Here is a 27,454-nt window from a genome sequence, read left to right as displayed (position 1 = left end):
TTAGTTAGCGGTTGGAGATGAAAACTTCCCTGAAAGTGAGGTTATATTGTTAGGGTTAATAATAAACACTGGATAACCTACTCTACGAAATACTCTGTAAAATGAATAAATATATATATATTAACGGTTAATTTATTGTGAAAAACGAAACACAACATCTAAAGCTCGACAGAAAACAACTGCTAACGGTGCGCATTGTGATGCAACCAACTGTTGATATGTAACGTGAAGATAGCTCTCTCACACTAAATTGTGTGTATCAATACAAATTCGCTGCAACTGCTGACAACGTGAAAAAAAAAATTACCAACATGGTACTTTACTTTGGATTCGAGGAAAAAATTCTAATGTAAATAGTGTTTTTTCGTATTATTAATAATTGTTATTGTTCATCTTTTTTACCCTTCAATTTTATAATATGTATAATAAATTTTCTCATCCCAAACGTGCCACGGACGTACATAAATTTATAAATTGATAAATGATTTTATTATTATTTTGAGACGAACAGCAAGACCGTTTTAAGGATCCCCTTAAAGATGTTCAAATTTGATGCTAATAAAGTAGTAATTATTAAATTACGAAGAAAGGAATTCATTTAAATAAATACTTCTATTCTTGCTACTAATATTACTATCGAAGAATTTCCCAAAAAACTTTACGAATACATGGAACACACTCTTCACAATTAGCGAAAAAACTAATTACAAATTTCACTAGAGCTGGATATAAAGATAGTATTAACACGTTAAAACCTGCATATTAATAAGAGATTTTAAGGAAAAATAATTACGAGACAAACCCATGCTACTTTAATGAATGTTTTTACGAAATTATGAAAACGGAACTCAATGGAAATTTGTAACGAATTAATTATTTTATTTGTAATCCCCCTTTGTTGCGTGGGATGAACATATATTATGAAAACCTAATTTGTTTTCGGTGGTGTTAGTAGAGATAGTGAAACAAGAAATTAATTAAGATATGAGTTGTTGGGCGATGTACGATTTTGAATGTTTGATTTTGACAATTTTACCATGAAGAAATCATTTTGAGAGATGCTTACTGCGAGGCACTGCTCCACTGATTTCAGTTTCTGGATGCCATGCAGGTTCATATACCCTTTTTTATCATTATCATTCAAGTGAATAAACCCCAAACAAGTTTTTTTAACATTTTGAAACATAAACATATCACACTGCACGTGCCAAGTCTTTCAAAAACACAAAGGACCTTAAAACTAAAAATTGTAATAAAATTCGTAACGAGCTACGATACTTAAAACAAATTGTAATTCTCACATTAATTTAAAAACTAAAAAAACCAACGGTAAAAACAAAGTCTTTTCACTATAAAACTTCTATATTCAAAAGCCTATTTGCGCCATCTCTTGGGCCGGCTTTTAGCTAATTTGAGATTTTTTTTAAATTTTTGGTTACGCTGAGGATTGAACCTTGCTCTGCAGGCTCTCAAACTGTTGTTCACTTTTAAAATAAAATAAAAATCAGAAAACATAATTTGTGTGCCAATATCTCTAAAAGTACTTTTTTGGAGATGGCCATTTTTGATAATAACCGTCAGTATGTAAGGCTTTCTGAAATGTTGCCTAAAGGAGGAGGAAGCGCAACTCGGTATAAAGAAAGATATCGTTAATATAAAAGTAAAATGTGAATATACTTTGCCTCTTGATTCCTCTGTTGTTGGGGAGAGTCGGGTGCTTAAGAATAAGACGGAGGAATGAGGAAAGGTAAAAAAAATAACATTAAAACATAGGCAAATGATTACTTACAAGTAAAACTTCTCGTTCCAGACAGGATTCAGCTCCTGCGGCATAGTCCTCGTCCTTTTCTTGATCTTTGAAACCTGAACCGTGACGTAGGGATCCGATGTACCACTCTTGTCCTTCGCGATCAGGCCTTGGGCGCATATCACTGTGTAATAGAGCATGCGTTAGTATTCTCAAGGAGGTGATTGCTTCTTCAAATGAGTGATTGAAGCTAATGTTGTATTCATTTGATCTTGATTACATGTTTTAATTATTGAGATGATTGATTATCTCGATATAACGTTGTATTTTGATTTACTTACATATATTACGTCACTCTCTCTCTTTAAAATGTTTTTGATAATTATAAACGCGGTTGTGAGTAAATGGAATCATTGCATTCGGATAAATTAAAAAAAATATATCAAGTACAATTTGTAAAACTGCATTCTAATTTTAAGATTTATTTTATACATTCAATAAAGTATTTATATTTTACTAAGTGTATTATCAAAAACTATATAACTATATTGAGCTCTATACTCTGTTTAAGGAGCTAAACGTCACAAAGTTCATAAAACTGGGAAGACTTCGGTGGCTAGGTCATGTGGAGAGAATGACCGAGCATCAAGAACCAAAGTCCCTGCTGAGCTCAAGACCGATAGGGAGAAGGAGCCTGGGAAGGCCAAGGTTAAGATGGAGCGACAACGTCCTCAAAGATTTGTCTGCCTTGGAGCTTCGAAACTGGAGAGAGCTGGCGCGGGACCGAGTTGAGTGGAGGAAGACTCTTGAGGAGGCCAAGACCCACCAGGGCTTGTAGAGCCAAATGTGATGATGATGATGATTATCAAAAACAGCTGTCACGAGTAATAATAATTACTCAACGGAACTTAATTTAAAATAAACTTTCTTTTCTGAAATATTATCGGGTAGATTTTGTTGAGGAATGGAGTTCATATTTGAAAAAAAAGTTTTATCAGTCCCAACTAGCTACGCGACTACTAAATATAGATGGAAACTCACTGAGGGTGCTAGTAGGATTATTAACATGACGCTGCCACCTCAGTAGACTAAATTTGATGGTGAGGAAGGCATCTATTGGAGTTAAAAACGTGATGAACGACGTCGCTAAACACCCATCACAACCCTATGGAACTTAATCGAAATGACTGAGCTACTACAGATAAGTAAGTTGAAATACGGGAATTAGCACAATACCCATAATATTACGCTCTAAACGTTTATGCGGAAGCTTCAAATTATCTTATTAAAAGTCGACGGTTATTATACGAAGATTTACTGAATGAAAGCATCTATAATTTTGGAAAAAGTATCTGCAGTTCTATTGAGGCAATTGCGAAAAACATTGACAGAAATATTTAAAGCCTTTTGAGATAAGAAGATCGGTTGGTGAGATCAGAATTTCTAACTCCAAGTGATTACGATCAAACATTGTAAAATTTTATCGACATGGTTAACCCGGCCATAACATGACTTAACCCCTATAAGTACGCATCACGCGGAGTGATATTTTTTTATTTAAGCACAATGTGTGTTAAATGAACATTAAATAGCTTCCAGCTTAAGTATAGCGATATAAAATTTATAACCTTAAAAGCGTCGCGTTTCGAATTGGCACATTTATTAGAGCAGCCCCAGAAAGATAGATTTTAACGATACCATAAAAACTATCTCAGAAACGTAACCTCCAAAAGTGATCACAACATATTTTAGAGCCAAGTTTTCTTGTCATTTTGTAGAACCTTTCAGAGAATGGCCGTTATCGCGCTTGTAAAATTTAAAGACCCCAGACGATGGTCGCGTCCCAGTTACAGAATAGTTTTCGCTTGCAAAAATGAAAACACCAAGAAAAACATTATATCCACAGCGATAAGTTTGCATTGAGGATATGTGAGAGCCTTTCATAATATAGTAAAATGCTAGAAGTTACAGAAAATTATAAGAACTTTTTCACAAAAGGGCAGAATAGTTATAAACTTAAAATTCACACTTTTCGACAATTTATTCACCCTCACAAGCATTACAGTTGCAACACGTAGCCGTCAATAGTTAACGTAAATAAAAATATCATTTTGATACATGCAAAAGAGAAAAAAGCACACTATTAATATTTTGAAATCACAAAAATACTTGTATGATCACATTTTATGCAACCTGCCACATGCAAGTAAAACAGTTAATTGGTATGGTAATTACACAGCGAAAAGAGTGATTTTAATATTTTGTACCAGAACTTAATAATTGCTTTCCTAACTTATCCACAGATAAAACAAACAATTTCATTTAAAAAAAAATTTCAATTTTTTTTTCTTAGATATAACTCATAAAGAGCTGTATCATGTACAAAGTAGGTACAAACGTATTTTTACGATTGTAGATCGTTTTTTAAACGTTGACATTGAAACAATTTCACGGCTGTAATAAAAGCTAACAAATTGTGTTTAAAGTGAGCGTTAAATTCATGTTGAGAAACACTAAAGTCTCGTCTACTTTGAAGGAAATAATACATTGTATTTTTCGGCACTAAGTACCTTATTTCCTCTTCACATGTAGCAATGTTCGTGTCGAAATTCAATGTGTCGGCTTATCGGGAAAATCACTTTGAGCTACATTAGGTTCGTGTGACAAATGATCCTGTGTTCAAAATACATGAATAAATAATTGAATGATTTTAATATTGAGGGCAAACAAAAATTGATCGAAAAATACTCTACAAAATCAATGAATCATGTCTATGAAAAATTCCAAAAGTGATTGGGTTTTTTATTTACAACCTCTTTTGATTTACATATTTGACCGATACACTACAGAAGATTAAGTATTTGTATTCGTATCGGAAATTGAAAAATGGTCCATTCGAAAATAACATAAATTGTGCAGTTACAAATAAAAGCGAAATTTTTGGTTCATTATTGAAATGCCAGATAGAATGAGATGAAGAAATTTAATAAGTAATTCGAATTTGAAATACGTAATTCGATGAAGCCCATTACCAGTAAGTTAAATGGAAATAATAAACTTAAGAAAAATGTAAGTAATTTGAACTATGAAGCAATAAAACTCTAAGATCAGTGAGCTTTATTATGAATTTTTTACCGATAAAACCTAATAAAACGATATTGAATTCGTGAAATCATTTCACCAAATTCAAGGAGTTTTGTGATATTCATCTGTAAAAAAATCGAAATATTGATTGTTTTATATTTTATATTTGTCAATAGGATTAAAATCCTACAAAGATTACGGGTTCCTAGTAATACTGGTTTTTGATATAAAATTCGGTCATAAAATTGAAACAAAGTGTTGAAAATGACCATTTGTAACATGCAATTGATAATAACACGAGCTCAATATAATTCCGAAGGTTATTCATTCTTTGTACCCCATAACATTACCGAAACAACGCGACGGGACAATGGCGTACGGTGGAAATATGCAAATTGATGGTTTTAATTAAGGCATCGCCAAAGTACGGCCGCGATATAGCGGCGGGAAGTGTTATTGTTGTAAAACTTTAGAAAGTGTTGGTGCCTGATTCATTAGCGAAAGTGCAGTATTATTCAATACGACCACGGAACAATGTGCTAGTCGGTTTGTAAGAAAAATGCTTTGTATTGTGACTGAAAATGGAGGAATTTTGATTGGTTGCTGGCGACTGACTTTGGTAAAAAGTTCAGTTGTTTGTTTTTACAGGATATCATACATTTTAAAACCAAATCAAAACTCACTGAGAGATCTAGCAGAACAAATAACACGACACTGCCACTGTTTTATAGTTCTCCTACTACAAATGGAAAACAATCTTTAGAGCACAGCCGGGTGAGATTGCTATACTTGTTTTACAGGTATTTCAATGGAAGATTCTCCAAGGAACTAGCGTCATGATATCTTTGGTACCATTGCGCAGTCTGGCATTTGACATTTGTCATTGAAACGACCCTTTTAACAACTCGTTTGTCGAATGATTTTCCAGCCCCCGTGTTTCCTCCTTCCTTCAATTCCTTCACTCCTATCTTTCCTCAAAAATACCCCTCCACAGAGCATCCAAAAAAACGACATAGGTCCCGATGGAAACTATTTCTTTCAGAGCCATCTGTGTGGAGTTATTGGAAAAAAAGTTGCTGAGAGCGTATCAATAACTGAAGGAAATGTGAAAAAGATAAATAAACGACCAATAATTGTTGATGTTAATGTCCCTCAATAATTGGAGAGAGTCTTAGATACCTGGAGAGTAACGTTGTGGAAACAATCATATACGCAATGACAATCGAGATAATCTTTATAAAAAATGGGACAACGAAATTGAGTGATTGGCAAAAAGCATAATGTACTTTTGACATGTGAACTTGAGAGGGAAATTATGCAGACTATCTCCGTATCATTTACTGTACATAAATACCACGTTTTGTTGAAATCAACGATTCTTGAGAGATTTTTTTTCAGAATTTTTTTTTTCGGCAGTGAATAACTAAAAAAACACATTAAATAATGTTAAAAATATTTTAGAAATTAACATCTTAGCGGCGAAAGATTTTAATTCATATGAAACAATGTTACTTTGTTTGAACCACTATTTTTTTTATAGACGCTGACTGTACGGTTTCTTCCGCAGGGCAAATTATACTAACTTAACATTGCAAAACAATGAGTGAACATAATATATTACTAAGCGTTGAAGTGGGGCTGGGGGCGTGACTAGGGATAGCGAAGGTGGGGATATGGAACGGACGTGAAAGGAAACATATCTATGATGGGAGTGTAAGATAATATTTTTTGTTATTGACGATAGTGGAATCATCATTATTAAGGAGCTTTATAAGGCTGCTGAGGCTTCTAATACATTTAATCCCTTTTAATAATATTTTTTCCCCATAATAATAATATTTCGACTATCAATAAATAAAAAAAAATAAATCTAAGAGTCCCATCTTGGACATGTTTCCATCTCGCCCCATTCTTCACTAATTCTTAGTCACGCCCCCACCCCCACTTCAACACATAGTAATACATTATGTTCAACCATTATGTTGTAATGTTAAGTCGGTATATTTTGCCCTGAGGAAGGAACAGTTGTTCCGAAACCGGTCAGCGTATATAAAAAAAATATAGTGGATCGAACAAACTAACATTGTTTCATTTATTTATAATGGATAACCACAAAGTTATAGCTACATCATTTTTTTTATTTATTTATGTCGTTTTAAAACTACACCAGTATTAATTTAGTAAAAGTGACGTGTAAAGAGCAATGGTATATTAGATGTTTCAATATAATATTAAAACTGTTGATTGCATGAAGAAAAAAAATTGAGTCATAGAAAACGAAAAAAGGTAAGCTTATCAACATGATAATACAAAACGAACTGAGAGAGGAAAAATTAGGGTAAATAATATTAACTGAATTAATTTCACAATTTGTGCCAAAGGAATCAATACAAAAACAAGGAGTAAGTAAGTATAATTAAGATTGTACAACTCTCCAAGTCTGTTTCAGGTCAAAGCTGGCAGTATCTGACAGTCTGAAACATCTGAGAGGCTGTCACTAAAGACAGATTGAAACTGCAGATTAGACTTGTTAGTCCGCTGAATGCTATTGATTACTCCCAGAGAAATCGGGAGAAATTGAAAACTGAGGCAGGGTGTCCTGATTTCTTTAAAGGTTTTCCGTCTCAAAGCTGAACGGGAAAGTTCCGCCGGAAGGAACAAAACAAAACATTAAAAACGGAAACTTTGGAGACATTCATTATTTTAACGTAAAATTACCAAAACTCGAAACATTTGAAAGAATATTACAATTAATTTTGATTAAAAAGTAATTATTCATTTAATAAGTATTTTGGCCTCAAATAAATTTCAAGTTGTTTTTATGACAAACGTCGTGGTTTACCGCCTGCATATGTTTTCAGAAACGTTCATAAGACTGTTCCAAGAGAAAGCAAATTCTACAAAAAAACATGCATTATTTGGACTACTTCCTTTGGTCACTAAATAATGATTTATTCAATATCGAAGTGCGAATCATAATATAACGCACAAACGTGGAACGTAAAGTCACGTGATCTCGATAAAAGCTCGCGTTTAAAAACAAAAGCTCGCAGCAATGGCGTGAGGCTTATATTAAAGTGACCTACTTACCACTTCCCCCGGGAAAAAACTATGACAGTTTGTGGAAATATTGCATACAAGCTTTTATTTTTACATTTAAGGCGACGCCGCGCGCCGTTTTTCATGTGTGAAACAATAACAGCATTTTTATAGAATCAGAATTCAATTGGATGCCATATCAAGTCCGATATTTATCTTACCATACCCGATATAGAAAACCGAATGCATTATCCAAATAGTTTTCACCATTCTTTGTTTGTATCAAAGAATACTTTTCAATAAAAAATCTATCTCTGTATATGGTACAGACTTGTTATACAACAAGGATATCCACAAAACATTTAATTGTCTGGCAAAATGATATTTCAATTACTGAGTGTGGAAACAAAACTGAATTCAATATCCAGGACTTATGACTTCTACTAAAAAGTATTGTTATATCGATTAAAAATACACTTAACCTATTTCTATTCAAGTACCTATCAGTTTCATAACATCACAGCTGGAAGGATATCGGGTTTATAGCTTTTATCGTTTTAAATCATTTCACACAATAAACTGCTGCACTTTTCTCGTGGGGGAAAAGTAAGGAACAATAGTTTATAGTTTCACCATTACGGAACATTACACCATTACTGCGGAAAACTACAGAATCACGACAAAACAAGAAGTGGAAAACGATTCTTTGGAGAATTTATTGTCAGGTTTGTAGTTGAAAGTATAGTTTTAATTTGAAAATTATAGCGCAGACGATTTTAACGAACATTATATATAATATTATATTCCATTACAACCAGCAACTAAATTGGTTGCTGTAACGAATTACGAAGCTTTTCATCATTATTTAACACATTGTGAAACAAGTTCAAGGTTCACATCAAATACAAATATTTTAACGCAGTAAAATTATACAATACAATACAAGACAGACACAATAAATATGACAGTATCGATTGTACTTTTGTAATCGGTTCTAAGATATCACGAATTGATAAAAATCTTTAAACACATAGGACCAAAATGAATACAACATAAAAAAATTGATTGAGTAAGAATGTTTGAGAAATAACATCAAAAGCAGAGTAATGAACAAAACAGTATTTGACTTTAATGGAATTTTGGAATGATTGGCATCAATATTATTATTTGGATGAATTGGAATGATTTCCAGTTAATATGAATTTGTGGTGATTGGGACGGGAATTTTTTAAAGAATGATTAGGGTATGATGTTATTTATATCACAGTCATAATATTCTAGATCGTGCAAGGGATATTTTTACAGGGATTTGTTAATTAAGCATGCAAAAACATAACGTAATAACCTATCACACAATGTTTTACAAAAACAACATTCAAAGCGGGTGCTTAACCAAAATAAGTAAGGTTCCCAATAAAAATTAGTTAGTAACTAAAATAGCAAGTAGACGTTTTTTTAAACAAAGGCGAATAGTAAACGGTTTTTCTAAATTCATAAAATATTAATTGGTAGGCGTGAGACATCGATATGTTGATATTTTGGCACAAGAAAATGTATGCTTCAAGATAAAGTAGTTAATCAATTGTTACACCGAAAAAAATGAATGTTGCTAATTTACCGTTGCTAATTTCTCTTCAAATTATGGGTATTTATTTAAAAACGGGATTGCAGTCCGTTTTTGATAAACTTTTAATAAATTCCTAACAAATAAGAAAACGTCTACACCTGCATTTGCCTTGATAATATACAATGACGAAATGCGGAAATATTAGAATTTTGATGAAAATGTGTTCCGAAATCGTGATAAAACATTAGTATTTTACTAAAACTTTATTAGGAAACCTATTAATTCATTTAATAAGGACCTGCAATCCCGTTTTTAACCGGACTACGAATAATTTGAAGAGATTACTCAATATTAATCATTTTTTTCCCTGTAGGTTTTACATGTATACACAAACATACAAACATGCAAATATGTAGTTTAAAAAAAGTGCTTACATACCATTCGTTCATTGGAATATGTTTTTGTCGTTGGGCCAATTGATTACATGAAATATCGGTACGATGTTCAACCGAACGGGGAAGCACGCTGAAAACCCTCTACTTACGTGAAGACATTTCGTCTAGGTAGACCAAAAAACAACTGAAATATCAAATGCATACCAAAAAGCTATGTAAATCATCTTTACAAGCAAAAACAGACAACAAAATTTATTTGAATACATGATATGTAAACTTTCAAAAGGACAAATACGTATGTTTTATCTTTTTTAAATTCAAGGAAAAATGGTTTTGCACATGTTATGTGATTACGTATTTTTTAAATTTATTTATTCTCCAGATCTTATTCTGTGTGTGTGAGGAAAAAAGAAATGAGTCAAATAATAGGAGTTGTTAGATGCAAAGTTTTTTAAAATTATTTACGATTATTAGTTAATATCCATCAAGGAAAAATTATATTTATCAAAAATATTTATATAATATAAAATTGCTTCTTTTGCGGTAAATAACATTATGATTCACCATTAAAAAAAGCAGGAATGACAGAAAATTGAGTGTACTCATTTCGTTAGGGTTTTTTTTACTTATTCCTTTCTTCCACATGAATATAGAATTAAGTTCGGTTTCCAAGATTTTTTGGGATATTTCCAATAAACCAGTTGTTTTCATCCATAAATTAAACCAAAATAATATCAGTAACTTACCAATTCAACAACATTATTCATAGCTTGAGAAACCTACTCGCACCTACTTAAAAATTCTAAGTGTAGAAGATAAATGATGGGAACACTTGTTACGGGGAAAATATATATGACAAGTGCGACAGAAATGGATGATGTAGAGAAACCATTTAAAACAAATTGACTGTATCCGATGGAAGAAGAAACGAGCGTCTATTTGAGGTTTTTGTTTATATTGGTATTTTGTGTGTTGAATGTTTGTAAAGGTTACTTATTTTTTTCTTGAATCTTATATCGTGGAGAATAAAACAAGATAGGTATGTGAAATTGTGTCAGAAATTTGAAAAAAGAAAACGTGAGTATAAATTGAAATGTGATTAAAAAATAGGTATTCGTGTGCAGAAAATGAACAAAACGGTTTGGTGGTGCTTCTAGAACTAAATTTTAATTTATGCATTCATTTATAAGATAAATTAGATACATGTTTAAACTGGGCATTTTTTAAATGGATACTAGTGGTTAAAAATGAGTTTCGAATTTGTTGATTTGATACAAATAATATATATTTTCAAAATGAATTTTCGAGTAAAAACAGGCTTATAACGCAATGCTAGTTTGGTTCAAATTAGTTAAAGATATTAATTATAACGGTCAGTGATTCAGAGTAAACTGAGAATGAATAAAGTTATAAGTATAGATGAAATAATAACAAACGATATAATAATTTTTTAATAAATGTATCGATCAGAGCTTTTAAAAATGTTATGAAAATATAACATTAGGTTGAACTGGTATAGTAATAATACAAATGTTAATTTTATCAATTAATCATTGATCCAGAGAAAACTTCGAATGCAAAATGAGTTTGGTCGAAATAATAATGATAAATTAATAGTTAATTAATTTGGACAGGTTTAAAATACATAGCCTGTTAATTTAGTATAAAACAATAAGTTAGTGATATTTGTGATAGTGTACGATTTAATGTTAATAATGTACAAATGTAGAATGGTAATAAGTGATTCATGAATCAAGTCAAAGGACGATAGTTTAACTAAATATAGGAATTATTAAAGATGGTAAGAGAAAATCTACAAAAAAACACCATCAATTACTCCACGTCATCGGGAATGTTGTAATTGATCGTCTCCTTAAGAATAAGGATTAAAGTCTTTATTCTAGATAGATTAGTTATACCCAAACACACGGCTGAAGAATAGGACTAAGATAGAAGAGGGAATAAAAGCTTCAGATCAAAGGTAGGAAAGCCCTCTAATCAAATCTCATCAGGCAAACTCAGTTACAGAAGTATACACGATTTATCAGTTGGTTCGTTAGAAAGTGTAGTTTTGTTAATGTGTTACCAATGTTAGTAATTGTAATAAATTTTGCATATATAGACAATTAATCAACTGTGGGTTGGTGTTATTAATTCTATTGAATTTTGATTTTACTTGAAGAATATTTTGTGATTGCAAAGAATATCGTATTGTTTTGAGAAACATAATATCTTCAACAGAAATGACATTTAAATATATTCGGCAAACTAAAATGATTTTTACAGCTTTTTGCGAGGCGCGCCAAACAAATCAAATAATATTAAACTAGAGAGTAAATACTCTTTTTACGCAATGAATGGAAATGACTACTGCTCAATTTGACAATAATTATAAATTTGAATACTTCAAAGCACGACTTTATTTGCCTCCATTAAAAAGCGTTTTTCTAAACAGAAGCATAATATTAACGAAATAACATTTTTTAAGCTCAGGTTAAATTTTCTACTAATTTGTATGGTAATAGGAAATCGTGATTCAAAGAGAAACATAAAACTGAGCAATACTGATTCAACAATCTATGGTTTTCTAATCACTTGTTCACTGTATGAACGCATCGATTTTCAATCATTAATTTTGTAATTGCATAAGATTATGTAAAGGTAAGGTTGTGTGATATAAGGTTGCTAGGTAAGGGCAGGTTAAGTTAAGGTGCTTAGCTTATATTACAAAACATGTAGGCATTTGTAATTTCGTTAACCGTGTAAGAACGCTGAAAATCGATCCGTTAAAACATATTATGAACAAGCACCGAATTCTATGTTAAAAATGGAATATCTCAAAACAATACTGTTCAGTTAGTAGTGTGAGTGCGGTGGATGTTGATTGGGTGGTGGGTGAGTGGTGGGTGGTGTCGGTGGCACAGTGGGTGAGTCCTGAAACCGCCCGATGCCTGAAAGGGCGCCCACCTGTTATGGCGATCTTGCAGGACCATTTGGAAGTCCCCTCAATATTAATATCCTTGGCCTGCTCGACTGAGTCTATATGCGTGTCGAAGTCCACTGAAAACGTTCGCCTAGCGACCCGCACCGAAAAAAATAATAACATTTCAGTGCTCTGCAATTTGCCTAACAAACAGGGACTAGCGAGATGAGATGCGACGAATCATACTATTGACCAAAAAACATTACAACTTTTACAAATAAGCAAATTAAAATGGAAATTATTTTACCAATTTCATTGTAATTATATAGAGAAGAAAGTTCAATTTCAACATTTATTTTAGACCATTCATGATAATTTTAGGTATTGTTTAGAAAAGTTCCGCTTGTTGTAGAACAACTACAAAACCATACAGTTTCGTATGTCGTATCATACATTAAAGCATAAAACGAGCTAAGCTCTTTAGAAGTGCACACAAATCGTCTAGGAAATACAACGCTACACGAAAATGTAAATATGTATTTATTTTTATTTTAATCCATAGTTTGATTTATCGAATCTTTACAATTTCAATCTCCCTCCTGCTGTATTGTACCCACTGAAAAATTGAAAACACCAAAGTACTCATAATAAATCATACACCTTTGATAGAAGCATAGTTAAATACTTCCCCAGAACCACACAAAACTGTTTAGTTTACGAAGATGTTCAGAAATTATTTTTCCTGGAATATATTTATTACCTGTTACGAGGAAAGAGATTTTCCGACAACCTTCACACCTTTAGTGTTATGTAAAAGAGGAAAAAGAAAAAAAGGATTTTAGGCTGTTGTCTCATCCTCTACATTGGCAAGCAAGTGGATAAAAAAGCAGATAAAAGCACAAAAGAGATTTGAGAGAAAAAAATGTTAAACTCCGTAACAATTGTTTAGATGACAAGGTAGGAGGGATGATTTTTTTGTTTACTTGGTCTTATAAATTGATATTAAAAGTTAGCAAAGATATCTTGATAATAAAGGTGCTATTAAAAGAAACCTTAAGCTTTTTCCTTTTGAAAATTGTAAAGAAATTTGAAAGGTTATTTTTCTAGAAACAATTTCAAATTTGTCTTTCTTTGTGTAGATCATTATCAGAATAATACATTATATTTTAAAATAACAAAAAAACATGGGAATTTAGGAGGGTATCAAAATAATACGTTTGACATCATTTTCACAAACACAAGAAAATAAATAAGGAACATTGATTAACACAACAACATTTAGACATAACCTAATTGTTTCATAGCTATTTACACATAGTTTGGTTTGAAAATCAACAGACACCCTTCTCATTGTAATAATAGTAGGTCTAGTGGAAATTGTTTATAATTACTTCACGTCTGAGGCATTATGCCTCGTTTTTATCAGTTTTCTTGCCCGAGTTTTACAGTTTCAGTGCACTTTACTTGAAGTTGACGAGCACAGCATCTTTCCCAATAAACCGGAAAGTGGAGCAACAAGTTAAAGGCATAATACTGTGGAGGAAAACCAGTATTGGTTAGATTTTAATATGAAGCACTAACAAAATCTATCACATCTGCAATTTTATACCCCGGAGGCACACTTTAATGAAGAACTAAAGTTTTACTTATTCCTTTATTAATGGTGTTTAAAATTATCTTCAACTCAAAGGAATAATAGAGATATCGGAGAAAAATATGTCTCTAAAATCATTTTTACAAATGGTATACATACAATGTGGACATCTAGACGTACGTAATATTTTTTCCAATGCCATTACGTAGATTTACGTCTCTAAACAACACTGTTAACCGTATCAATAATTTAATCAAATTTTCTGAGAAAAGACGTGGTGGAAAAATAATTGTCGTCGGTAGACGATTTTATTGGAAGAGTGATTTTGTGTTTTTATGGAGGTTCATACAATGAGAGAAGTGTGTTGATTTCTCCCAACAAAACATTCATAACTCGTACATATCACAAATTTACGACACATAAAGATAACACAATAAGGTTACAAAGAAAAACATAAACTGCGAAAAACGAAGAAATCTGCAATGCATGACAACGAAAAAGAAAAGTTAGGGAAAGCGGGGGTAGTGTGGCACCGGGGTGGCTCGGTCCCGACAAACCTGTGATAGCGATTTTCGCACTCCATTTAGACGTTCCGTCCAAGACCGATTGCTTCACCGCTTTCATGTGCCCCGAGTGACTCTTCTCCTCCACAGAAAACACCGCCCTGGTGTTTCACACAATATTTTACATTTAATAAACAAAACACAACACATTTGACACACCGCTTATCACCCCTGTCAAAAAACATACCTAAAATTGGGTAAAAATCACATTTTCTCAAAACAAAAATTTTTGGTTAGTGATTTTGCATTACACATTAAATACTCTGCAATCATGAGTCTCTTCTGAAAATATATATCTGAAAATAAATAAATCATAATAAAACGAAATAAAAGTAAATTAAATAAATAATGTTAACTTAGAAGTACTATGAACACTAGAAATTAAACTTTTTCCAGGCAGGTAAGTACCATAATATAGAATAAAAAACGTGTTTAAATAAAGTCCAAGATAACACGAGTTCACATTTGCAAAAATAGTTTTTACTGAACTATTAAAATGGCCACCATCTCGAACCGGAAACGGAACGTACAAAGAAATTTATAGATACACAATGAAAAATGGTCGAGTTGAAAGATGATCTTGCTACGCTTAGTCTATATAAAGTTATTGTAGCGCTAATCGTAGAATTGCGTTTGCGCCTATAAACGTTTGTGGCAAGTGTTAAACTATGTATTTACCACTTGCCACAAACGTTTGAGTCTATAAACGTTTGTGGCAAGTGGTAAACTATATATTTACCACTTGCCACATATAGTTTACCACTTGCCACAAACGTTTGCGTCTATAAAAGTTTGTGGCAAGTGGTAAACTATATATTTACCACTTGCCACATATAGTTTACCACTTGCCACAAAAGTTTGCGTCTATAAACGTTTGTGGCAAGTGGTAAACTATATATCTTAAAATTCAGAGGACAAAACAAATTATCAACATCACAACGCCAGAACACGCAACCTCCGATTAAAAAGTAAAGGGTATAACCACAAAACCACATATATACTACTCACTGTATGTGTATATCGTATTGTACTATACGTACTGTATTTGTAGATTATCTTAGGTAAGGTTATGTCAGTTTCCCGTTTCCCGTGGGTAAGCGATTCGAAATCCTAGTTATAAAAAAGAATTATGTATGAAATAGTTAATTTTTTTATTTATTGTTTTTGTGTTTAATTCGTAGAACTCCATTTAATTTTTTTTTTAAATTAATTAAAATGAAATTTAATAATATAATTATTAAGTTCGTACAGTTTAATATGATTTTTTATACGGCGCGGCGTCAGTTTACATAATTCCCGAAGCGATCTGCTAAAACCACGTAGAATCCTAAAGAAAGACGAAATCCAAACAGATTGAAAACATAATGAACAAGAATTAGAAAGTGATGCTGTGGATATGTTGTGCGAATGGAAGATTGAAAAGGGGGTGTCAGAAGGAAAATATATCATGCGCAAGTAACGGAGACGTCCATAGAAAACCTTACATGATCAAGTTTTTGTTTGTTTGTTTGTTTTTAACTTTATTTATTTTCATTTCTTTACATATATTATACATAATAATAGACAGTAAATAATAACATAATAAATATATTACCAAATTGTATACACAAGAAATGAAAACCCACTAAGGCACTGCCTGAGTGTGGGTAATATAAAACCATTACTATATTTCAAGTACCTAAGTATAATAAATATATATAAGTAGAAAAAGTTTTTTTGTTTATAGTTATTATAAAAGTAAAGAGAAAACATTATGTACAATAGTTTATAAAGTTTCAGCAAGTGAGTTGTAGAAAGGATCAATAAATTTATATAAAAAGCGTTTCAATATCTGCGTCATTCAGCCATAATTTTACCTCCTTAACATATTCTATTGTTTTATTTATCATTTGAGTTTGTAGTGGTAGAAGGTTAAATGTACGAGGACCAATGAAACTGCTATGTGTCTGCATTAATTTAGTATTTGTTTGGGGGGTGTAAAATATATTATTTGTTCTTTTGCTCATTCTGTTTTCATTTATTTTGAAATTATTTTTGTTTTTAAATAAATATTTTATTGTTTGTAATATAAATAATTTACGAATGTTAAATAATTTAGATTCTTTGTATAATAGGTCAGTCGAGAATGTTTTATTTTTGTTATATATGACTTTAATTATGTGTTTTTGAATTATTTGTAGGGGCTTAATTAATGTATCAAGTGAATCAAATCCTTGAGTCAGGTCGTGTCACGTATCAGAATAATCTAAATGAGAATAAAGCAAGAAAGAATTGTGTTTCAATATACTTTTTGCCTACCGCCAATGGTAATATATTGTAGTATTACTTATTTCGAGCTGATGTAAAAAATACGTTTGCCTTCTTCCCTTTACCCCACATTTTCAGCTCCAGAATCCACATAACGTTATTGTGTTGGTTGAGTACTGTAATATATTGTCGGTACCAAGTTGACCCACTTTCGTTACGTTGTGTGTGTTTTTTTTATCATAAAAATAACTCACGGTTGCCAAATCAATTAATCTTTGGAATGCACACCCCTATGCGAAGACGGAACTAGTTGCAAATTGATCTTTACATGGAAAAACAGTAATGACGAAATTAATGTTTTGAATTGAAAATGGTTTACTCGTGCGCATTTTGCATGCACCTACGTATCGGTGCATAAGAGGCATATTATCTCTGGTTCGATATATTTGGAGTAATGTAATTATTATTTTTTTTGTTTATTCAATATACATTTGCACAGGCAACACTATGAACATTTATTGAGTAACTATTATATATTTATATAAGACAATAAATAGTATCTCGCTTGTTTGAACCCATCTAAGTTGTATTGTAACATATTTTACAGTAGGAGCAAGGCTTTGAAAATAGGTTTTTAAACAAAAAAACATTCAAGTTCTTCTACTTCAATTAATCTGGTGGAAAGGATAGAATGTATTTTAAAGAGCAGGTTCTCTAAAATATAAAAACTTTAAAGCTCATTTATCCAGCCCCAAAAATGAATTATAAAGTATATCATGATGAAGACAAGCTCCAGTCCTAATTTTGAATTAATTGCACAAGTTTGTTATCAATTCACTCCTTTTGGGGATAATATGGATTTTATGTCAAAACTGTCTACAATACGAATAAATCTTTAAAAGGTACATGATGTGAACTGAGAATACATAAACGCGGCTGTTTTTAATGCATCATGGCTTAGATTAACTCGGCTACCTGTTAAATCAAGAACAAAATATTCACCAATAGGGAAGTCTCGTGCATTTTGTAAATAATTTATTTCAATGAAGATAATTATTTTATTATGTGCCTCTTTTTTTATTATTTTTTAAATGCATTTTCAATTTTTTGTAGTTGTTTTAAAAATTGCGTGCTATTTCGGCTCTGAAAACGGTCATGCGCCATTTTGACCGCTACGTCACAAGTGCTACGTCACACCTTTGCCGCCGCCGACGCCATCGGTAGGCAGGATCTACTCAGGCCGGTCAACAGTGACGTCATCGTTCGCCCTTGAACGCTTGATCAATCACCGGGCGTTTTTAGCTGCATTGAAATATTTCGTTCGCGCCTGTTTTTAAAGTCATTATAACTTTAATAAATGATTTTTGAAAATTATAAAAACTATGTATTCTTGTGTCTGAAGTGTTTCTACATGTGAATAATTAATAATAAGTGATTTTTTGGTGTGAAGAGAATTCCCTATTGCGAAAATGTATTGGGTTCTCGAACCCAATTTAAATTCATATAGGAACAACGAACACATTGAGTTAATTTATTCCTCAGGTAAAAAACTACTATAAATCTGGAAAGGTCTGCAATAACAATGCGTTACTTGGCCGCAAATTTGCATAAGAAACGGTTGAATGAACCAATTAGTGGTTGCATTCTAGCTGGCCTGGCGTTTGGGTGCCAAAGCTTAATTTTGTCACAAATTTGTCGCAAAAAACATGTAGCATCCGTTCTACAGCATCTGGTCCATATGTTATGATTATAATTCTTAATATATTTCGCCATTTTCAACAGCCATGTGCGTTTCTGCTGAACTCGAAAACAGAACAGAAAAGAATAGTATTGAGTTCAAGTATTCAAGAGTGCGCTTTGTGAAACGAAAGGATGTGAGAGTATCAATACGGAGAGCGGGAAAAGTATACAACAATACAGGTTTAACCCTTGAATACTATAATAAAACTATTAACAATCGTCTTTGTAGCAAAATGATTTCGATAACAGCTCTAAAATAAGGTTATTTATGTTTTGATTAGTAAGTTTATTAAATTACTTTTTATTGGTTTTTCGGCACTAAAATCTTAACTGATTTACATCAAAGATGATAAGTGTTTTATATTCTAGTTTAAAAGATAAATATAATTATAAAGCTTGCAGATCGCGTAAGGAAGTTGGAGATAAGAGTATCACAATAAAGCTGGAGGAGAGGGGAATTTTAATTTGAAATTGGAATGTCTTAATTATGCTTGCAGAATGTGTATTAGGTTTTCTTATTATAAGAATGTTTATAATAAGAATGTCGTCATAGCGGAATGTTCATTAAATTAAAAATATAAGATTATTATACTAGCTTGCAGAATGAGTTTAAAAGTTTAAAATATGATATTAAAGTTTCAACAAAGTATATAATTATTATAACGTGTGTTAAAGTACAAAACTAATAACGCGTATTAAAATGTAAAATAAGAACATGATCGCTTGCAGAACTGTTCCGGTCAATAATATTTAAACTGAAATCCGAATGGAAAAACGATTCGTCGTTTTATTTTTCGGGGTGTAATCCAGCGAGAGGGGCGGCTATACAGGATGGCCCGAATCAACAGGTCACGGCAGATGTCCAGAATGGAGGAAATATTATAAGGTATTTGTTGGCAGGGAGTCAAAGTTCCGCCTTTGTGCATCTGCCGCATATGGCCAGTATTATATGCGCAAACTGATTGAACTGGTTTTGGTGAATTTAATTTTTTTTGGATTTAAAATGTACTGGACTAGGTATTTATATTTTTTTGACTGGCGGTGACTACAAAAAATGTAGTTAATGTAAAATGAGATCATTGTGGGTAAATTTTTAAATAAAAAATATTTTTATATGAATATTGCACAAGGGTTCCAACATTTCACAGCTGTCCAGAACCAGTGGGGGAATGATATCTCCAATTGAGGTACGTTGTGAGCATTTCAAGCCATTTCTAGCAACATAGTGGTACTGTATCCTCCACTCTGAATCATCATCGAATATAGGACCACTGAAAACAGTGACCTTTCATAGAAATGTTTTTAATTTTAAATTTTAAAAAAATCTTCCAAATTGAACACTTCAACAAGCCGAGAAATTTTTGAAAAAATATGGCGATTGGTTTAATTTTTTTAGATGTTCAATAAAGTATGGCACCTTGCTTTAGTTTTATATAGTTAAATGGGTATTTCACAGCCCCGTAGCTCACAATGGAAATGACAATGAATCAGTTGCTGAACAGTTCCACTGAATAGTTGAGAAATTTGAAACAAACATTGTTAATTGAACTATTATCTGATCATTGTTAACTGATATGCATGACGCCAGATTTGAGAGATTTCTTTGCTTCAGACAAACAGATATCTGTTACGATGCAATATATCTTTTTATCCTAAAGATACAAAAATAGACCAATCTCGGTTGCAAAATGATAAAGCCAACACAAGCCATTTAGAGAAAAGAAAAGTACTTTTAAAGTAGTAATAGTTTTCACTTGCCAGATGCGTTAACGGTTCTGTACCCCTGCTCCACATTCAACTCGGAGACGGGAGACAAAGCCATTTATAGCAAAACGTGTGCGGTGTGAGGTAAATAATATGGCATAATAGTTTTCCCAAACATCTAATGTTTGTTCTTGGCACGATTGTGCGAGGAAGTACTCGTATTATCTAACCTTTTTATAAATTAATATGATTCGTCATACATTTGACTTCTTGGATTGGGGTGACTATTAAATATCAAGTAAATATGAATGACTTTGACAAAGAGTTATATTCGAACTAAATATTTATTACAATGACCCACTTGAGTTATTTTATGAACTTACTTTGAACTAGAGCTCTGCTGAAAGACCAGTATTCAGAATCGAAACCATGAGAATTGAAAATAAATTAGTGGCCAGATGATATTGTTAATTCTGAGTTTTAAATACGATATCGACAAATATGACGTTTAATAAATACGTCTTAATGGTCGAGTGGTTTAAGACGCCTGTCCCGGTAAGACAAGAAATCCTGAGTTCGATTTCTTGTTGTGACCGTTATATTTTTTTTCTGTGACTTGTTCCATTTAAGGCCTCCGTGGTCGATGGGTAAGGCTCGCGACTAGCAAGCTGGAGGTCGAGGGTTTGAATCTCGGCGTGCGCAAGTAAATTTTATTTTATTAATTTGTTATTTGACAAATTACTCATTTAAAAAATATATAGTATATTAACGGCAAGTTTAAGAGTGGATGATACTCTCAGTACCGCAGTGGTGTAAGACCACCACTCAGAAATGAAACGTTGGTTGAAATGGCTTTGGCCGTGTTTGGTGACCAGACCTAAATAGTTAGGTACTTCGCAACTTTCCTTTTTTTCCCCTCTCCATTACCTTCAGCTTCACAACATACCCCAATTGGGGATGCCATAGTCTTACTGGCTCCATACAATTCGGAGCAGTTGGGACTCATGTGCGGTTTCACATATTAAAAAATCATGTTTCTATTAGATTTATTAGTAATATCTTGTTCTTCAAAAATATATTATCGATTATCAAATGTTAGAATTTCAATTTTTTGCTTTATAGCGAAAGTTTACATCGTGTTCGAGTTCTTGGCTAACGGTCTTGAACGTTCATAATGATTAGTTATTCGATTAAAAGAAACACTTGAAGGGGAGTGTGAGTACAGGGGAATAAATAACTTCGTAAATGATTTGTGTACACTTAAAACTCAGGTTATTCTAGATTGTTTATGTAAATGTCAAAAAGATTTATTCAGAGTGAACACGAGAGTATTGGAAAAATCAAGCTATGTGTGTTTGTAAGGATATTAATTTTTTGTTCATTTTAGCTTAGATACAAAAGTACTAGTATAAATTCCCAAATGCCCGGAGTCAGTAGAACTATCGCGGGGATATCGGAGTGGGAAAATAGAGGAGATGGTCGGAAATCAAAGAAGATTCCAACCAATAACAAAACGCGCGCACCCACAATAACTCGATTAGTGCGACAAATTATAACTCATGTTTTGCCGATTGAGGGGCGGCCCTCAAAGTCGGAAAGTCAAAGAAAGAACGGCGTATTATTGATCTGGTCATTAAATGCAGGTAAAATGATTTAAAGCAACATTTTGATTCCGATTGGTAGGTTTTCATCTATTGAACGAGGTGCAAATAAACATATAAACTTATTTTTGAAAGATAAGTGTATATATGTAAGGAAATATGTTTCACAATAGTCAGATGAGTCTCCCGGATAAAGGAAAGTCCCTAGTTCAAACCTCGGTCGAAAACCTAATCATTTTTATTTTATTTATCTTTTCCACTTATTTTTTAATGTATACCACATAAGAATTATAACTGGTGCCAACCGTCTGGAGTCAGTGAGATTATGACATCTCCGGGTACCTGGCTTTACAGATCACGAACACGGTTAAAGCCATTTAAAGCAACGATTCAATTCTAAATTGTGGTCTTGCAATTGAGTGATATTTTGAGTATCTTCCACTCTGGAAAGTGCAGCAAGTTTAGTATAGGTACATTATTGAATGAATAAATTGTGTAATAACATAAAGTTTACTTGCGAACGCCGCCGGGGCCTTCGGCATGCTAGTCAAGAACCTTACCCCTCGACCACTCAGACCGTTATGTTTCATGTTATTTGAATAAATAATTATATATTTGTATTAATTTTGTGTGCAAAATCCACTAGGATAGAATCTACTGGAATATCACTGGGGAGCTAATAAATGAATGTCTCACATCGGAATGTCAAATCTATCAACAAGGGACAAGAAGTGACGTACGTTTTATCGGCTCAGTTACTGGGCAGGATAAGACGCAGTTTCCCAACTCTACTTTCCTTAAATTTCTCTCGCTAATAGGCTAACTTTTGGAAGCTTGTGTCCCTTTTGTGCGTACAAAAAACTCCAAAAACCTCATTAAATCCACAATGGCCTGCGCGGGGTTTGCTTTAGACACGAGGAAGATCGGAATTTATCAGCTTTAATAAAAAAAAGTACCTCGGCCTTCCAAGCTTTTATCAATTTAATAAGATTCCAAGTAAAATGAAGATATCTTGGCTTGGTCATGAATCTCGTAAAATCAATATGATACCCCCCACACATCGCCTCGAGGACTTGCCGAATAAATTGGTGATTACGAAGGGTTTGTCTGACAACTTATTCCGTTGAATAGTTTTGGAGAAGGGTGTACAACTTGACTAATTGACTGCACAAAAAGCCTTTGCTGCTAAAGGTTAAGTTTCCCCGAAACGATATCCGCTTTAGTCAATCAGTTTACATAACCGTCTTAATTAAATCACACAAAAATCTGTTGTATGTATGCATCAACAAAAGCTTTCAAATGGTGAACTCTGATATCGTAAACTCTGTTGTCTGTATGCATCAACAAAAGCTTTCAAATGGTGAACTCTGATATCGTAAAATTTGCGCAGAAAATCCCGTATTGATTTTCCAGATCGGCACTTTACTTTCAGATAAAAAAATCTGAGCTACAAAGAAGAAATCAACCAAACTTTCGAATAGTGAGCACTGCCATCATGAAATTTACACAGATATTTCTATAATGTTTGATTAGAAACTCTGCTTTGTATCTCACATAACTTCTACCGCTAACAGGGGTATGAAAATGTTAAGTTTTATTGTAATAATTTCCAAGGATTTTAAAAATATCAACACATTAAAAATTCTGTTCACATCTCTCGTTAGAAGTATTCTAGAATACAACCTCTACAATTTGGTCATCTGTCTTTAATAATCACATTAATACCATTGAAAGAGTCCAACGCAAATTTTTGAGGTGTATTAATTTTAAGCTGGAATTCCTTTAGAAACAAAAGATTATGATTTCTTATTACATTAATTTTTTTTTATTGGTATAAAAATTACATACAATGTTTTTTATACTCGCTAAGCTACTGCAAGTATCTTGTCAGCAGGAGATTAGTTGCACATATAATAATAGTACAATACATAAATGAAATAATCATTAACGCTTTAGCGTAGTAATACATACACATACATATCTACAAAAACCAAAAAAAAAAATTGTGTTATACTTTAAAGTTGATAATACAGAAACAATGTTATGGGGAAAAACAATGTATCACAGTCTTAATACATGAGGTTACTCCTTAGTAGCCATGATTTTAATTTTAAAGATAATTTAATAATGGTATGTAGTAATGGTGCCTAGTATGTATTATTGTGACAATTATACCACAGTCTCAGGATATAACTCAGTTATAAATAGATTGCACACACTTGAACTTTTATGCTAAAATCGCAGATACTTTTAATATTCCAATTGTAAAGTATAAAGCTGCACTAATAACACATTTTAACGCCACTTATTTTAATGAGGTCACTACATAACAGGCTATTGTCATTGCTTCTTTCTTTACTGTTATTTTATTTGTTATGTTTTAAGTAAATTTAATTCTTTAATTTTTCACTTCAAAATTTAATAGTGCACTATGTATATGTAAAAAAAAAAATAAAAACTTTGTATGTAAATGGCACTTGTGACTTTTTGATCAACGCTATTACTTTAAGTTCACAAAACTATTCCCATACTTTAAAAATTGAATTAGACATGTTCTTTTCAACAATTCGATATGGAGAAGGATTTCATGAAAATAAGGTTGAGAATTGGGTGAAACCGGGTAATAAATAGTCGATAATAATAGTTATGATGACAAAATATGTAGATATTGCAATAAAATTGATTGCTTGAATGACGTCATTACGATTCTTCTACCGTTTTACGACTTATTCAATGTTTTAAGCCCACCTGCCTTTAATAAAGTTACACGTTTTATTTAGAAGAGGATTTAATTAAATACCAAGCAGATCCAAAGCATTCTCGAAACGAAATTGTATTTTGGGAATTTCACAAAACATAGAATTCTTCAAATTCCAACAGACAAAAATCCATTGTGACGAGTTCAGATTTTCATAGGAGTCTAACACGGTGGAGAATATTGTTTTCCGATCGATTAAAGCATCCCTAACAAGGGTTGGTGAATAATGGATCCCTGTCGTTGTGAGGGGTGATTCTAATGTATGAAGGTTTACATTTTCCAAGCCATTGAATGGGTTGTTCCCAACAAACCCAATTGGAAACTGGTTATCCTTCTTAAGGCGGAATTTCATTTTATTCTCACGCTCATAAATTTAGACATCTAGAAGTTGAATTTGTTCATTTCGACAAGGATTAACGATGCTCAAATTACACTCCAATTGAAATAATTACTACAACACAGAAAATCTGGTGTTTGTTGCTGCCAAAACTCTTAAACGGAAGTTTTTAACGTCATGATTTGGCACAACTTTCTCTTACTGAAATTTCTAAGAAAAATTCTAATTTTAAATCAGTTATTTGAAATGATGGCCATAAGCATTGAAGTTTAACCCGGCAACATTGAAAAAATAGTCAACGCACCTATTTTCAGCTTGCAACATTATTTTGGGTTCCATGATAACTCAACACAGTGACAATCCAACACACTTTTAAAAAGTGATATAAAGTCATTAGAAACAATGAAAAAAATAAATTTAAACCTAACCTAACCTAACCTACTAATATAACCGATTATCTTTTTTTGGAGGAATTCATTTCACATTAAAAATTGATATATCTAGAAAATGAATTGAATTGAAATCATCACACAGCGTTACCATTAAGTACCATATCTATATAAGGCAGCAAAACTAAATGGTGAGTTTTATCGGTTCCATGCTAACTCAACACAGTGACTATTCAACATACTTTTAAAATGTGATATAAAGTCACTAAAAACAATGAATTTTTTTTTAACCTAACCTGACCTAAACTACTTAACCCAGTTAAAAAAGTTTTTTTGTCATCACTTTGCATGACTTTATATAAATTTTTAAAGATGTGATGAATTATAATTTTGATGATTTATCCGGTCACCATTTTATCATAGTGAAATTTGCAAACCCTTTTCGGTCTATAACTTCAAGCGAACGCACCTATTTTCAGCCCGCAACGTCAATTCTTTAAGTTCTGAAGCTTTGTATTTATTATTTACCCATTTTTTCACTCTCCAGGACAATAAAAGAATGAAGCTAATGGGAAACTTGCTATCGTTCATAGGAGGGAATTCTATTTGATTCTTAAGTTACTGAATTTAGAAATAGAAAAGTTGAATTTGTTTATTTTGACAGGGATTAACGGCGTTCAAATAATATGCGATTGAAATATTTCAGTACTTCTAACTTTTAACATTATAGGAAGTATTTGTATTCTAATACTCGTATATCATAGTGACAACCATCCAAGTCGTATTATCTATGTATTATCCTATCAGTTGTCTGTGTATCTATGCAATGGAAGTCGTATTGTCTATGTATTAACGTATCAGTTTTCTGTGAATCTATGCAATGGAAGTCGTATTGTCTATGTATTAACGTATCAGTTGTCTGTAAATCTGTGCAATGGAAGTCGTATTGTCTATGTATTAACGTATCAGTTGTCTGTGTATCTATGCAATGGAAGTCGTATTGTCTATGTATTATCGTATCAGTTGTCTGTGTATCTATGCAATGGAAGTCGTATTGTCTATGTATTAACGTATCAGTTGTCTGTGTATCTATGCAATGGAAGTCGTATTGTCTATGTATTAACGTATCAGTTGTCTGTGTATCTATGCAATGGAAGTAGTATTGTCTATGTATAACGAATGCAATTCTCCCGAAGTCCTGACACATTTGATTATAATTGTAAATCTTACGCAAAAATAAACTCTTCAGTTAGTCGACTGACCAATGAACCTCGTTTCTGTTAAGTAGGAAGCAGCCAAAACTCTGAATTGAAGATCTTCAGGTATTCTTTTTCAGGAAAGTATAGATCAAAGTAACTAAATTGAATATTAACTTGACTGTCGTAAAATAGGATGATATGCCATATTATTTGACCCACACATTTAAAATATTTCTGAAACATAAAACAATTTTCGAAACTGGTTAGTTAGTACCTACACCTATCAGTGGCAACTGGTGAATTTTGAATATACTACAAATAGTAATGTTAAAAAATTGAATTATTGATGTTGTTGTAGACGAAAACTTTTTTTTTCGGAAATTCAGTTTTTTGTATGTGTTTTCAGGAAATTGGTGCAGCGCACTGCCAAGATAAAATTTCCCGAACAAACGTGTTTCAAAAATAAAATCGTTTTGAATTAAATAACATCAATAATACAGAATTTTTAGCACTCTATCACACTCAAAAGTAATGAGCCGCCACTGACACCTTCTGGCAATAATTAAA

The 27,454-nt window shown here is 32.4% G+C and overlaps 1 protein-coding gene across 1 annotated transcript in view; it reads right to left on the bottom strand.

Moving 5' to 3' along the window:
• The window catches only part of unc-13 (protein unc13 homolog), a 217,859-nt gene that overhangs the window by 78,520 nt on the left and 111,885 nt on the right, over nt 1-27,454 (bottom strand). Inside the window, exons 8-9 of the mRNA XM_089642160.1 lie at nt 14,907-15,013; nt 1,790-1,931 (exon numbers count right to left, since the gene is read on the bottom strand). Coding sequence (XP_089498286.1) covers nt 1,790-1,931; nt 14,907-15,013 — 249 coding nt within the window. The remainder of the gene's footprint in view (nt 1-1,789; nt 1,932-14,906; nt 15,014-27,454) is intronic.

The sequence above is a fragment of the Hesperophylax consimilis genome, chromosome 2, assembly GCF_061612785.1.
Source record: "Hesperophylax consimilis isolate HC1 chromosome 2, BYU_Hcon_1.0, whole genome shotgun sequence".
Taxonomy (NCBI): domain Eukaryota; kingdom Metazoa; phylum Arthropoda; class Insecta; order Trichoptera; family Limnephilidae; genus Hesperophylax; species Hesperophylax consimilis.
The sequence above is the reverse complement of the archived record's forward strand: the minus strand, read 5'-3'. Positions and strand labels throughout refer to the sequence as shown.